This window comes from Dendropsophus ebraccatus, chromosome 9 (genome assembly GCF_027789765.1).
Source record: "Dendropsophus ebraccatus isolate aDenEbr1 chromosome 9, aDenEbr1.pat, whole genome shotgun sequence".
Lineage (NCBI taxonomy): Eukaryota > Metazoa > Chordata > Amphibia > Anura > Hylidae > Dendropsophus > Dendropsophus ebraccatus.
This window is the reverse complement of record NC_091462.1, coordinates 84116234-84132487: the sequence shown is the minus strand read 5'-3', so window position 1 is coordinate 84132487 and position 16254 is coordinate 84116234. Positions and strand designations below refer to the sequence as shown.

At 40.1% G+C, this 16254-nt stretch overlaps 1 protein-coding gene across 2 annotated transcripts in view; it reads left to right on the top strand.

Annotated features, from left to right (window-relative positions):
- Positions 1-5510: 5510 nt before the first annotated feature.
- CIITA (class II major histocompatibility complex transactivator) overlaps positions 5511-16254 on the top strand; it is a 124403-nt gene continuing 113659 nt past the window's right edge. For both annotated transcript variants that reach the window (XM_069983739.1, XM_069983737.1), the window contains exon 1: positions 5511-5555. In XM_069983739.1, the coding sequence (XP_069839840.1) occupies positions 5540-5555 (16 nt within the window). In that variant the 5' untranslated portion in view covers positions 5511-5539. The remainder of the gene's footprint in view (positions 5556-16254) is intronic.

The window sequence follows — 16254 nt, the reverse complement described above, 5'->3', positions numbered from 1 at the left end:
TTTCCCCATTGAAGACAATGGAGAGCTGAAGCATGCAGCAGTTGTAACAAGTAGCAGCAGGCCCTAAGATCTATGTTGGCCGGATCATGTGAAAAGAAACTTTTACAAATCCTTTTCTCTATATTAACACAAGTCTGGCAGCTGCAGGAAATCACTACAATAGCCAAACCAGAAAAATATCCACGTGATGTGAGGGAAAGTTCATGGGAGGGGATAGATATATATATATATATATATATATATATATCAGTCACAACTTCCTATATGTCCCTATATATTCTGCATTTCAGTTCCTCTGGCAGTAAATAAAAACATTCTGATTTACATAGAGAGGCTACAAATCCTTGTCCTTTTGACACTGGCACATTAGGCTACGTTCACACTGCGTTTTTGCAATCCCTTTTTTGCAAAAAAACGGATGCATTTGTGTGCATCCATTTTGATCCGTTTTTCCATTGACTTCCATTATTAAAAAAACGGATCAAAACGGATCCATTTTTTTTTACGGACACAAAAACATTGCTGACACTATTTTTTTTGTCCGTTAAAAAAAAAAACGGATCCGTTAAACGTATGCTGAACCCATAGAAGTGAGAGGGCTGCTGCATTGTATCAAGTATCTGTATCAACTGGATGTGGTCTGGATAAATTTGCAGCCTCTTGAGGTAAATAAAATTTTGGCCAATAGTGAGGTGCCACGGGTGAGTCGCGGGGGGTGCCACTGTCGCGTGGGGGGGGTAGCATGGGGGCAAAGTGTGGGGGCTACAGGTGAGCTCGTAGGGGGGCACACAGGTGACCTGGGGGAGGGGGGAGGGAGGCACTGATTAGCAGCAGCTGTCAGTGCCCTCCCTCACTTCAGTGGGAAGGGTTAGAAGCCAGCCCATTGAAGAGACAGAGGACACGTGATCCCGACACGGAGGGTGGGGGCCAGGAGGAGGGAGTGGTGTCGTCTTGGACTGAGATTTGATGATTTTATGCGTTTAGTGGGGGTGAATGCACCTAGATAACAGCAAAACTGTGCAGAATCCATAATAAATTAACATTGGAAAGATGAAAAGCTACGGGTGGGCAACGTATTAATGCAAAAAAAAAATTGAGGGGGAATACCCCTTTAAGTAGATGCCTTTTCTATTACAGTCACCGTCCTGGGATGGGATATCTACTAGTAAATAGTTGGAGAACTTTATATGAAACTTTATATGACTATATATTTCTAGAGGAGACATGCCATGGATTCTGTATGCATCCATAAGAAGGACCTCTGTATTCATCCATATGAAGCCCACAGTTTCTATAGATGCTATATTACAGACCCTTAATTCTGCTGTGTGCATGAGACTTCTGTTATTTCACATAACATTGTACAGCATCTGCAGAGGGATTGTTTCTGCGACATTATGATCTTGGCCATAGTGTCAGGTCTTTGATGGATGACCTCATCTATATGAGTGGTAACAGGCCTAAGGAGGGGCCATCTTTATAGCCAGTAATTCCCTTTTCCCCTGTATACTGAACAGGAAATGCTTATGTAAATAACAATTTATAGGATTTGTTCCAAATTGGCTATTTCTCTTTTTTTTTCTTTGTACTTGGCATTGCTTAGCCAAAGTGTATCCTACTCCAAAGCCACCCTACTTATGGGGAACTGTGGCAGACAATGCTATGGAGGCACACCTGTGACTTCCAATGGTATGGGGACACTGTGCATGTGTGTTTATGAGACTGATCAGTAAGCATCAGCCATCAGGCTAAATACATTGGTCACATTTCTAAGTAAGGGTATGTTCACAATACAGAATTTGCACAGAGAAGTTATGACAAAATATTGACAAAATATTGACAAATGCCACCACCATTTCTGAACACCACGCAAGATACTGGTATGTGATATCCTGATTTTAAAGGAAACAATTTAGTTTTTTTCTTTCACTATGATGATGAATAGATATGAGTGGGGCGGTCCTTTTTCACCTGACTTTTAGTTTGGATAATATGGTTTACTAGTTTTCCCAGCTTATAGGTACATTGCAGTCTCTACTCGCAGTCCGGCAACAATTACGGTAAGTTCTCCAACCCTACAATATATGCTGAAATTAGCATGTCTATGCCTGCTGTGTACCCTCATCGAGGACCGCCTGAAGGCCTTCACTGGTTCCCTTTAATGTTTAATTTCATAGCCAGCTAAGTACTAATTCTGTGACCTTCATAGCTAAAGCTAACAAGAAAGCAAGCTACACAAGAAGGAAGCATTGCCTGAATGTTTATTTTACTACTTTCCATATTTTCCATTGTAACTGGAGATCATTTAGGAAATCTACAATGGTAGAACAGAATCTTAGTCATTCCTGTATGCTAAGTCTCTGGTACTGCAATGGCAGGCAGTAGTAGTAGCAGATGACATGGCAAGCATAGGCAACATAACACAGGCAACACATATACATGTACAAAGCAGGAGCAAGCAACAGAGTCATATTGCAGCGCTGCACAAACAACATCTAAGCACAAAATAAAGGGCACATAATAAACTGTGTTTACAGTTAAACATATTTATATCTGTCAAACATGATGTGTGTATTGTTTTACACAATGTGCTAAACATCATGCACACCCAAAAACTCTTAAAGGATCAGTACAAAATTAAGTTTCTCATGTGGCACTATGGGAAAATTAATCGCCCATCCCCGGTCTACATTGTCAAATGCTACAAAGAGATCCAAGAGAATCAGCAAAAAGTGGTTTCCTTGTCACTGGGGCTCCAGAAGTACTGACAGCAGGTGAGCAGTGACAGCAGGATAGAGTGGCTGGATGAGGTGCGAGGGAACAGGGTCACTAGGGCAGCTAGTAGGATGAGAGCAGGGGGGGAGCTTGGAGACTTCTGTCACTGGATCAAAAGCTGAAAGTGATAAGGGAGTGGGAATGGGATCTATGGGACCTTGGGACTGGGAGGTGATGTCAGAGCGGATAGTGTCAATTTTCGATTTAAAGTAAAAGGTCAGTGATGGGTGTCTGAACTTTAGGCTTAAAAAGAGAGTTTAACAGGAAGTCTCATGAAAACTAAAATCCGCACAGAGGCAGGGGGTGAGTGAACTCACCCTTCCTTGTGCTCACAGGTCCTGTTCACAGCAGCCACCTGGCCAGCCATCTTCTGCTGGAAACCTGGAACATCACATACCCGGCTGTGCAACATCACAGCCCAGCTGAGCACCACCGATTAAATGGAGTTCTTGATGTGTGCCAGGGCCTACAAGTTCCTTTGTTGCCATGAGAAGGACTTGTTCTATTATGGCTGGGCCTAGTATATTCTGCTCAGTAGAAAATATATCACCTAGGATTCTACAGGTCTCATTACTTTAGTAATTCCCTGTGTGGCTCTTTGGTTTTATGTATTTATGATTTCAGCAAACAAAACATGGCGGGGATTATAGTGCCCTTATGCCAACTGTGTTAGTTTTTCCCGTCTTGTTTATTTTGGCACAACGTAGTTCCTTGAACTTATTGTGTTCTTTGGTCTCTAATGTTTCTGCACTTTTATTTCAGCATATCTCATAATTGTTCTGTCAGTTTTAACTGGTTACTATTTAATAGTTAATTACTATAAACTACTATAAAGAGTATTACCATTATGTAGAATGTGAAAGACTCTACTAATACAATTCGCAAGTACCTGTCTATAGATTGTATCCTGTCTAAACCCTGTCTGGTTATCGTGCGTTAAACTTGTTTAATTTATTCCATTGTCTTCAGACTGCTACATGGGTGTATACACTGAAGCGTTTAAATGTGTAAAAGTAAACTTTTTTGTACTGCCACCACTTGTAAACATGTGTAAAGATGTATGAGGTTTAGGTCACATGACCTTCTCTGAAACCGGATTCTGTTAGAAGCTGCCAGAATGTTCTGAGGGAGAAGTCTCCCAAGTTCAACGCTCTTTGTTTAGAGGGCTGGAGCCAGTCCAGTATGGTCTTCCTTAGGATAGTGAGCAGACAGGTCTTTATGTCTCCTGCTAGGTCAAGTGTGGAGAAAAAGGTTTAGGCCTAGTCCAGTGTATTTCCCTACCAGCAAACCCTTTTGTGTCATCTGGCACTCATGATCACCGCGTGAGTTCTATCATTCTATCTGTGGATGAGCGCTTCCCTACATATGTCTTTTCCCTTACCGAAAGGAGGTATGATATTTCCCACATTGATTCCCAGAATAGTTAACATTAGCTGTCCAGTGTGACCTAACAAACAGTCAGTACCAGGAATCAGATGACAACCCAAAGGGGTCAGGAAAGTGATCTAGAAATAAGGTCATAGTCAAGACCAAAATTAGGAACATTGTCAATACTCAGGAATAAAAAGCCATGTAAAAGATGGACCTTAATGTGTAGGCAATTGAGAAAAGATCAAAAACCCTTGAAATAAGCCTCATTGTTGACCACAGAAGGAAGTGCCATTTGTTGTGGAAAATGGAAACATTCACATAGGGAAACAGAACAACTGTGCAAAAGAAACAGTGAGGCTATAGCATATGGCACGGCATACAGTTGCCTAGTGACCCTATGTGGATGCCCCCGGAGCCACAGCCAGCACTTGAAGTGAGTAACATATTGTAGCATGTAATTCACAAAATGGGGGAATGCTCATAAGGTGATACTTAGAATACAAAAGCAGAACTGCGTGGCATAGAGAGAGATGACATGAGAGTGCCTTAAACCTGAGTGACATAGTCTTGATTGGATATGTTACTAGCATCACCACATTATCCTACATTACCTAGGGCAATCTCACAAGTCCCATTACTTCACGCCACCATCTCCATTCTGAAAGATTTAGTCAGTAAAGACCCTAATCTCAAGGTACCCTGCCCTATCCAACCAGTCCATTTACTGCCCTTATGGTGGGAAAAGCCCTCTCGCCCACCCTCCTGGACAGTGCTTTCCCAGTAATTGCACAGGACTTCTTGTTGTGTTACCTTGTTCCTGAAAATGTACTTGTTTTAATGCCATTATCTGTATCTGCTGACAGTTTTCTGATTAAAAACAGATTTGACAAAAATAAATTGATAAAAATTTCCACAGCATGAAGCACCACTTTTTCCAGCAACATATCAACATCACGTCAGAACCCTCATTGACCCCTTTGAAGTCAATGAAGTCCATCAGACACCATTGCTGCCTGTTGTGTGATGGAACTGGCAGTGTCGTCATTTTCATTTTTCTATTAATTTGACAAAACAGAAAAACAAATGCAAATATAGAACAGAGTCTAACTGAATGTTTCGGACACCTTGAGCTATGGACTGAACTTCTTAGGTATATTCAGCTACTTGACTAGGTATCTCCACCCAATTGGCTTTATCTATTTAGTTTGCTTTCATTTTTTACTTTATACTGTCCGTTGTCTTGGATCCATGTATACAAATACATGGGAATTTTTTAAAATTATATGGTCTGATTTTAATGAAGGTAGTCACACCCATCTTGGGGTGTTTAATCTGATTTACTTTCCGGAGATCCAGTCTGCACAAAACCTTATAGGAACGGCACCTACTGTAAATGACTCAACAAACAGGTAGGACTGGTACATTATTTATCTCTACATTTCTATGACATTTTGTAAGAAATATAAGAGAAGTATAGAAATTTTGTATTTTTTTTTTTTGCCACCTACATAGAAGATTAGCATTGCAAATTAGTTGCTTATATGAAATCAATTATATTATTATATTATTAGTATATATATATTATATTATACATAATGTACATTGCAACTGAAAATATATCAAGGGGAATCTAGTCTGGATAAAGGGAGGGATAAAGAATGATTTCATTGCGTATTAAAATTCAGTACAATACATTAAATTAGATGTAATTGTTAACCTTCAGTGCAAGATTATTAAATGTTTATAATAGTTAGACTTATATGCCATCTGGGTCGGCACTCTGTTAGTTTTGTATACGTGGATAGCCTGATACAATAGAATATAAAAAAGTCCCGGCACTTGACTTCTTAAATAGAAAAAGTTTTATGCCATATGGCAGGTTACACAATGGGAGAAGAAGAAGCAGACAGAGCGTGTTTTGGCTACACACCCGATGAAGGCAATGTAGACGAAATGCATTCTGCCTGTTTCTCCCTCTCCCATCGTGTAACTTGTAATATGGAATCAAGTTTTTTTCTACTTAGCAAACATTGGTGAGTGCCAGGACCTTTCTATATTCTTTGATTGTCAGACTGTCACGGAAAACTTTTTTGTAAGAATGTCCAGGTAGACAGCCAAAATAAATAAAATATGTTGCTACTGTGATATTTAATCTGAGAAGTCTCACAACTTTTTTTTATCTCTTTTCATCCTTCTGCTTTTTAGTCTTTTTGAATCATGTCTGTCCTGTCTTTTCCACACAAGTGCTGGACTGTTATATGTTAAATTATGGTTAAAGAAAAGTAGCTATAAAGTAAAGGTCTTTTCTAGGTAGTGATCTGAGATTTCAGTCTTAGATGGTGGGGTGTTTTGACCATTGGGATTCTTGATTGCCTCCTATTCTAAATGCATAAGCTTTCAGCCTGTATATAAGTAATAACATACTCCAGTCTCCCAATTTTTACACATCTCATGTATCTACAGTATATTTCCTAAGATCAAACATTAATAGAAGAAAAGGGTAGGTTTACATCATATTTGGGAATTATTTTAGCAAAACAGTTTAAGGGTACGTTCACACTTACCAGATCCGCAGTGTATTTTCTGCTGCGGATCCGCAGCAGATCCGCAGCAGATTTCATTTAAATAACTCAACACAGCATCAAATCTGCACCATCAAATCTGCTGCGGATCCTGTAGGTGTGAACGCACCCTAAAAGAGTGTACTGAACTTACAGAACATGACTGTATGCCATTGAAGTAGTTTGGCAGGCAAAATAAACTGATGGGCTATCCACAGAATACACTAGACAGATTTGCTGCAAATGTTGCTGCCAGTTTTTATGAGGATTTTATAAATGGTGCAGATATAAGGCTGCATTCACACTACGTATATTTCAGTCAGTATTGCAACCAAAACCAGGAGTGGATTAAAAACACAGAAAGGATTTGTTCACACAATGTTGAAATTGAGTGGATGGCCGCCATATAATGGCAAATATTTGCTGTTATTTTAGAACAACGGCTGTTATATTGAAATAATGGCCGTTATTTACTGTTATATGGCGGCCATCCACTCAATTTCATCATTGTGTGAACAGAGCCTTTCTGTGTTTTTAATCCACTCCTGGTTTTGATTGCAATACTGACTGAAATATACTGACTGAAATATACGTAGTGTGAACCCAGCCTTACTGTGATTTACTGTTGTCGTAGATTTTATGTTCCCAATTGATTTCAATTAGGACAATTTGAGACAAATCCACGTGATAAATTGACACGCTGCAGATTATAAATTCCGTATTGCATGTTAACAAGAATATTTTTGCTTTTGTTACTGCTTGCATTTGTTTAAAAAAAAAACATCCTATAATAAAAATTTTCATCACTCCCTTTTCCTATCTTTCTACTAAAAATAATGTAAACAAACAAAAAAAAAATTGTTATCCCCACATGGGAAATCACCCAAACTATTAAATATCACATTTCTGCTCTAACACAATAAACAGTGTTTGGCTATGTTCACACAACGTCAAAAATAGAGAAAAGGCGGACGATTTTCATATTTAAAATAATGGCCGTTTTTGCCAGGATTTAATTGACTGCAATGGAAATGCATTAAAGTCAATGAGAAGACGGATGTCCAATGCACACAGTGTTTTGAATAACGAATGTTTTTGCCGTGGACATCAAAATAATGAACATGATCATTATTTTCAGATGTCTTTTGCAAACAGCGGACGTTTTTTTATTAGTAGTTCATATATATATATATATATATATATATATATATATATATATATATGTAAAAATGGCACTAATAAAAACTACAGATCCCAGCACAGAAAATGAGCCCTCACACAGCCCTACAGACTGAAAGGTAGAAAGAAGTTATAGGAGTCAAAATAGAGCAATTTTAGGCAAATTTATTTTTACAAAAAGACTAAAAGAGTACATTTACATAGATTTGGGTATCTTTGTAATCGTACTGACCTGAAGAGTATAAATAACATGTCAATGTCACCAGACAGTGAATGACGTCAAAATCACCCCCCCCCCCAAATTACAAAAGTTTTGTGTTTTGTTTTTTTTTTGGAATTTTACCTTAAAAATATTTTTTCCAATCAAGAAGAAATTGCAACATAAAGTGGAATTTTGCAGGGACCGAATTATTTTACTTTTTAAACAATCCTTGTTCTAAAGTCAAGTTGCAAATGAACTCGCAATGATTAACCCTCCTAGCATTACAAAGAAGCTACAATGTTACAGATAAAGCCAGTCAGGGACTTGTGTACATTAGCTGTCTCAGAAGGGAGGGGGGAGGAGGGAGAGACAGTAAGGCTCACATACACATTTTTGTGTTTTCAGCAGAAAGCAGCAGCAGCTCAGAACTGGAGAAAGGTGACTGAATGGATAATAACAAATATGGAATGAATTGTTGGTCTCACTGTAGGCAGCAACATATCAAAAATTATGTTTGAATGGAATACCCCTTTAACTATAGGGGAGATTTATCAAGCTATATTATAGTAATTTTTTTTCCCGATCGCCCATAGCAACCAATCACAGCTAAGTTTTCATATACTAACTAAAGTATAATGAATGCTAAACTGTGATTGGTTGCTATGGGCAATACATACACCTTACTACAACACAGCTCGATAGCTCTGCCCTATATACTTATCCTTATACTGCAGAGGTCATGTTTGATGTCAGTATGTCATGTGTTTGTATACAGTGATAACATGGACACAGATTGCTGTTTGTGGAACTTAGGGGAATCCCTAACAATCCGTTTCTATTGATTGCACAAGTTTGCTTTTCGGCAGTATTGCATGTCTGGTTAGAAAGGTTTGGAATTCCCCATTTATATCATATTAATAATGTGACTGATGGTATATCCAATAAATCCTCAATTATAAAGCCTTTTTGGCGGAGCTCTGTGAAGCATTTGGCAATATTCGTCATGTTTCCAAAGTATCAGCGTTAATCCTCATTACCATAGTAATTGCAGCTTCTTACAAAGTAAGCAAACACTATATGAATGAATATACAGTCGATAAGCTTAGAACAGGTAGACTCCACCTGCAAACACTAACAGGTCTGATACAATTGTATATATGGTTACCAAATGACTCGTACAGATAAGGACCACAGGGGAAAGGGAGAAAATGCCGAAAGGGGGATAAAAATGGATCTGTCATAAAGCAATTAGCATAGCATAGAGATAGATCTATTCTACTGTTTACCCAAATGGCAGGAAAGAATTGTGTACTGTTTGGCTAATAAGAACAATGGAAGAATACAATGGATATTGTTATTCACCCACCCCTGCCAATGGCATTACATGGATTGATGTGTATCTGCATATATAGCAGCCAGCCAGCAATGACTGGTGAAATGAAGCAACATATTCCGATGATAGATTCACTCTGACTGTACGTTATACTTTGTATACATAGCATTATGCAATATAAACTAGGTGAAGCCTCATCTACTCTAATCTATTCTTAAAAACATTGAGACCCCTTACCACCCCCTACTAAGTCTAGGGTCATTGTGTCAGTGGCTTCATTGCATCAACAGACACAACAGGCCCCCACTAACTTTAATAGGGGCTGTCTGGTTTTTCGCTCATGTCTGTCATTTTATAGGCGTGCAGCTTCTGGTGGCAGGAGAAGTTGGATGTCTCCCATTTAAAGATTAAAAAGATGGACACCAGGTCTTTCAACTTTACATTCAGCATTTAATGTGAATTTTAGAATTTGTGGTAAATAAAGTAATGTTTTTTTATTTGGTGATTCTAGTGTGAACCTTAAAGGGGTTGTCCAGCGGAAATCGTTTTCTTTCAAATCGACTGGTGTCAGAAAATTTTATAGATTAGTAATTTACTTCTATCAAAAAATCTGAAGTCTTCCCATACTTATCAGCTGCTGTATGTCCTACAGGAAATGTTGTTTATTTTCTGTCAGACACAGTGCTTTCTGCTGACATCTCTGGCCAAGACAGGAACTTTCCAGAGCAGCAGCAAATCTCCATAGAAAACCTTTCCTGCTCTGGACATTTCCTGTCTCGGACAGAGATGGCAGCAGAGAGCACTGTGTCAGACTGCAAATAAAACAACATTTCCTGCAGGGCATACAGCAGCTAATACGTATGGGAAGACTTTAGATTTTTTTAATAGAAGTAAATTACAAATCTATATAACTTTCTGACACCAGTTGATTTGAAAGAAAAAGATTTTTGCTTGACAACCCCTTTAATTCACGCAATAAAGTAAGTAATGCTAATGTATGTTCATGTCAGAAAAGTAGGGTATGTTTTGGTAGACATCAGAATAAGGGCAGAAAAGTATGATGACTTATACTGCGTTGGTTCCATTCACTTCAATGTAATCTACTAATCACATCATTTGGTCTGTTTCTGAACATATACTTTTATTTTCTGGGATTAAGAAGTGCAATAAGCCACATGTTTAAGTCCCACAGAATAAAAATAGCTGTATGTAGTAACTAATAGACCATATTCATTCATTACAGGGAAACCATCAGCAGGTTATAAGCAGAAGAAGTGTAGCTGTGTAGGGCTAGTAGTGGCAGCAGCAGCGGCAGTACAGTATGGACCCTAAAGAACAAGGCAGGAGATGTGTACATGCGTAGGGCTTATAGTAGTAGTGGCAGTAGTACAGTATGGAACATGGAGGAACAGAGGTGTACCTGCGTAGGGCTTATTATAGTAGTGGCAGTAGTACAGTATGGAACATGGTGGAACAGAGGTGTACCTGCGTAGGGCTTATAGTAGTAGTGGCAGTAGTACAGTATGGAACATGGAGGAACAGAGGTGTACCTGCGTAGGGCTTATAGTAGTAGTGGCAGTAGTACAGTATGGAACATGGAGGAACAGAGGTGTACCTGCGTAGGGCTTATAGTAGTAGTGGCAGTAGTACAGTATGGAACATGGTGGAACAGAGGTGTACCTGCGTAGGGCTTATAGTAGTAGTGGCAGTAGTACAGTATAAAACATGGCGGAACAGAGGTGTACATGCGTAGGGCTTATTATAGTAGTGGCAGTAGTACAGTATGGAACATGGCGGAACAGAGGTGTACATGCGTAGGGCTTATTATAGTAGTGGCAGTAGTACAGTATGGAACATGGTGGAACAGAGGTGTACATGCGTAGGGCTTATAGTAGTAGTGGCAGTAGTACAGTATGGAACATGGTGGAACAGAGGTGTACCTGCGTAGGGCTTATAGTAGTAGTGGCAGTAGTACAGTATGGAACATGGTGGAACAGAGGTGTACATGCGTAGGGCTTATAGTAGTAGTGGCAGTAGTACAGTATGGAACATGGTGGAACAGAGGTGTACCTGCGTAGGGCTTATAGTAGTAGTGGCAGTAGTACAGTATGGAACATGGAGGAACAGAGGTGTACCTGCGTAGGGCTTATTATAGTAGTGGCAGTAGTACAGTATGGAACATGGTGGAACAGAGGTGTACATGCGTAGGGCTTATAGTAGTAGTGGCAGTAGTACAGTATGGAACATGGTGGAACAGAGGTGTACCTGCGTAGGGCTTATAGTAGTAGTGGCAGTAGTACAGTATGGAACATGGTGGAACAGAGGTGTACATGCGTAGGGCTTATAGTAGTAGTGGCAGTAGTACAGTATGGAACATGGTGGAACAGAGGTGTACCTGCGTAGGGCTTATAGTAGTAGTGGCAGTAGTACAGTATGGAACATGGAGGAACAGAGGTGTACCTGCGTAGGGCTTATAGTAGTAGTGGCAGTAGTACAGTATGGAACATGGTGGAACAGAGGTGTACCTGCGTAGGGCTTATAGTAGTAGTGGCAGTAGTACAGTATGGAACATGGTGGAACAGAGGTGTACCTGCGTAGGGCTTATTATAGTAGTGGCAGTAGTACAGTATGGAACATGGTGGAACAGAGGTGTACCTGCGTAGGGCTTATTATAGTAGTGGCAGTAGTACAGTATGGAACATGGTGGAACAGAGGTGTACCTGCGTAGGGCTTATAGTAGTAGTGGCAGTAGTACAGTATGGAACATGGTGGAACAGAGGTGTACCTGCGTAGGGCTTATAGTAGTAGTGGCAGTAGTACAGTATGGAACATGGTGGACAGGGCAGAAGTAGTGTAGCTGTGTAGGGCTAGAAGTAGTAGCAGCAGCAGCGGCAGTACAGTATGGAAGATATAGGACAAGGCAGGGTATGGGCCCTATTACACCAACAGATTATCTGACAGATTTTTTTAAGACAAAGCCAGGAATGGATTTGAAAAGAGGAGAGATCTCAGTCTTTTCTTTACAGTGCTACCTTGGTTTAAGAGTAACTTGGTTTAAGAGCTTTTGGTGTAAGAGCTCTCAGTTTTTCAAAATTGTGACTTGGTTTAAGAGCATTGCTTTGGTTTAAGAGCTCCCTGTACTGGGTGGGAGCGCGAGTGGGGGAGGAGCATGGTCTGTATAGCGAGGTCTACAGCACTGTACTCTGACCAAGGAAGTCCCCCTCACCTTCCAAATCATAGCAGATCCACTTCAGGCTGGGGCTTACATCAGGGAAGGGGACTGTGGAGGTAATCTCTTCATAGCTGTAACCCCTCTCTCCCCGGACAGAGAGTGCTGCATGAATGTGCGCACACCTGCCCTGCTCATTCCTTCAGTCCTGCAGTCTCTGTCAGCCCTTGTGTTTCCCATCCTCTCCATTACTGTACAGTAACTTATAATATCACATATTCTGCTGTTTCTGAATGTTTCATCTGTTTTACATGTTTACATGCCTACATCCATATTGATTTATAGGTCACAGCAATGGTGCGCATATAAATTTCCTATTGTACTTTTCAAAGAGAAAGCGGAATTCTAGTACTTTGCACTTTTACATAACCAGTTTTACAAGTGGTGGCAATAACCAGTATACAGTAATAACCTGTTCAACTGTGTTCAATCTCTGTATATTACCATAAATACATATATGATGTAACTATACACAATGATAGATAGGAATTACTGCATATACCCCGACTGGTCGGAGGACACTAAGCCTTCTAGTTACCAAAATATTATACGTCCATTCCATTCCCTTTACGATATTACAGCAGTGGCCTACATCTGAATTATGCTTATGGTGCAAAAGACTTGATACACAAACAAACATTTTCATTGTAGAAAAAGAGGATAGAGAATCAGCACTTGAATTTTCTATATTTATTCTATGTTTATTGCTATGATTCACTCCATATGCATAGGCTCCATATTGAGCTGAAACATAGCAATAAGAATAATCAGTAGCCCAGAATTATTATTCTGTCCAGACAAACGTGATTTTTTGATAGAAGTAATTTACAAACTTTTATAACATTCTGACACCAATCGATGTGAAAAAAAATATTTTCCCCTTAAAACAGCCCCATATTTCTTAGATAAACAGATCACTGATCTCAGGGAGACCAACTAAAGAAGACACTGTCGGCTGCTGGTTAAAGCGTTCAATACTGTGATATCCTAGGTGCATCATAATGTGAAAAAGTCCATGGAACCTCAGTTACGAGTCTCAAAACACAGGACTAGCCAGATATCCCTCCAGGGAAGGACCTAGCAAAGGGACGGCTCCAAAGCCACCATATTAAGTGGCCCTTTCAGTCAATATCCAGCTCAATTACGAGCATATTGACTAAAAGGGACACTTAATATAGAGCCATCCCTTTGCTAGGTCCTTCCTTGGAGAGATCTCTGTTTAGTTCCATGTTTTCAGACTTGGAACTGAGGCTTCGCAGACTTTTTTTTATTTTTCCATATCTGTTAGGGCCAATTATTCGTATGGCCATAGCAACACCACTGATGGTCATAATATAGGATATCAATTAGTGATGAGCGAGTACTAAAATGCTCGGGTGCTCGTTACTCGAGACGAATATCTCCCGATACTCGAGTGCTCAATGGAAAACTCAAGCATTTTTGCAGGGGACCCAAGTTCGGTAGAGGGAAGGTCGTGTGAAAACCTGTCAACCTCAGAAAATGATGAAAACACCACGGAAATGGACAGGAAACAGCAGGGGCAGCATGTATGGATGCCTATGAGGCTGCCTAAGCAACCATTATGCCAAATTCTGGGCAACAGCTGTGGGATACAATCTGTTGGTGGCTGCACCTATACACACTCTGTGACACCCCCTTTACACTGAACAAGCAGTAGTGAACTTAGATATGCCTTGCGTAAGAAATACAGAAATCAGAAAATATAGTGGAGGAGCCAACTAGAAGTGATGCCTTGTTGGATCTGGTTATTTCTAACAACGCTTAGCTGGTTGGGGATGTCACTGTCCATGAACACCTGGGTAATAGTGACCACAATATAGTGACTTTTAGCTTAAAGTGTAGAAAAGAAAAACATGTTGGGAGGGCAAAAACTCTTAATTTTAAAAGGGCCAATTTTCCTGGGTTAAGGGCAGAACTTCAGGGCATAGACTGGGATCGGCTGCTGTCACATACTGATACTGATAATAAATGGGAAATCTTCAAATCCACATTAAATAACTGCCAAATATATTCCTATGGGTAACAAATATAAACGGTTAAAATCCAATCCCACATGGCTTACAACCGAGGTTAGAAGGGCTATAAATGAGAAAAAAGGGGCATTCAAAAAATATAAATCAGAGGGGTCAGCTGTAGCATTTAAACATTACAAAGAAGTCAACAAAACCTGTAAAAATGTAATAAAAGCAGCAAAAATTCACAATGAAAGGCAGGTAGCTACAGAAAGCAAAAGAAACCCCAAAAAATTCTTCAAATATATTAATGCAAAAAAACCAAGGTCAGAGCATGTAGGACCCCTAAATAATGGCGACGGGGAATTAATAACTGGGGATCAGGAGAAAGCTGAGTTACTTAATGGGTTCTTCAGTTCTGTATATACAAAAGAGGATGGAGCTGTGGTGGGTGGGGCCAGTACTGAGGTGGGTGGGGCCAGTGCTGCTAACACATGTAATGTACTGAACTGGTTTACTATAGATATGGTCCAAGATAAATTAAACAAACTCAATGTAACCAAAGCTCCAGGGCCTGATGGATTGCACCCCAGAGTTCTTAGGGAACTCAGTTCTGTAATTTCACTACCCTTGTATGAAATATTCCGTGATTCTTTGCTTACTGGTATTGTGCCGAGGGACTGGCGTAAGGCAAATGTAATGCCGATCTTCAAAAAGGGCTCTCGAACTTCCCCAGGTAACTATAGACCCGTAAGCTTAACGTCCATTGTGGGGAAACTATTTGAGGGGCTTATAAGGGACTACATCCAGTAATATGTAGTGGCTAATAGTATTATAAGTGATAACCAGCATGGTTTTACTAAGGACAGAAGCTGTCAAACCAACCTAATATGTTTCTATGAAGAGGTAAGTAGAAGCCTGGATGGCGGCGCGGCTGTGGATATAGTGTACCTGGATTTTGCAAAAGCGTTTGACACAGTTCCTCATGGACGTCTGATGGGTAAGTTAAAGTCTATTGGTTTGGAAAATTTAATGTGTAACTGGATTGAAAACTGGCTTAATAATCGTACCCAGAGAGTGGTGGTCAATGATTCCTACTCCGAATGGTCCCCGGTAATAAGTGGTTGTACCCCAAGGGTCAGTACTGGGCCCTCTTCTGTTTAACTTGTTTATTAATGATATTGAGAATGGAATTAACAGCAATGTTTCTATCTTTGCAGATGACACCAAGCTTTGTAGTACAGTACAGTCTATGGAGGATGTGCAGATGTTACAGGATGACTTAGACACTCTGAGTGTTTGGGCGTCCACTTGGCAAATGAGGTTCAATGTGGATAAATGTAAAGTTATGCACCTGGGTACTAATAACCCGCATGCATCATATGTCCTGGGGGGAGTTACTCTGGGAGAGTCGCTGATGGAGAAGGATCTGGGTGTACTTGTAGATAATAGACTACAGAACAGCACACAATGTCAGTCAGCGGCTTCTAAGGCCAGTAGGATATTGTCATGCATTAAAACAGGCATGGACTCTCGGGACAGGGATATAATATTACTGCTTTATAAAGCTTTGGTGCGGCCTCATCTGGAGTATGCTGTCCAGTTTTGGAACCCGATTAATAAAAAGGATG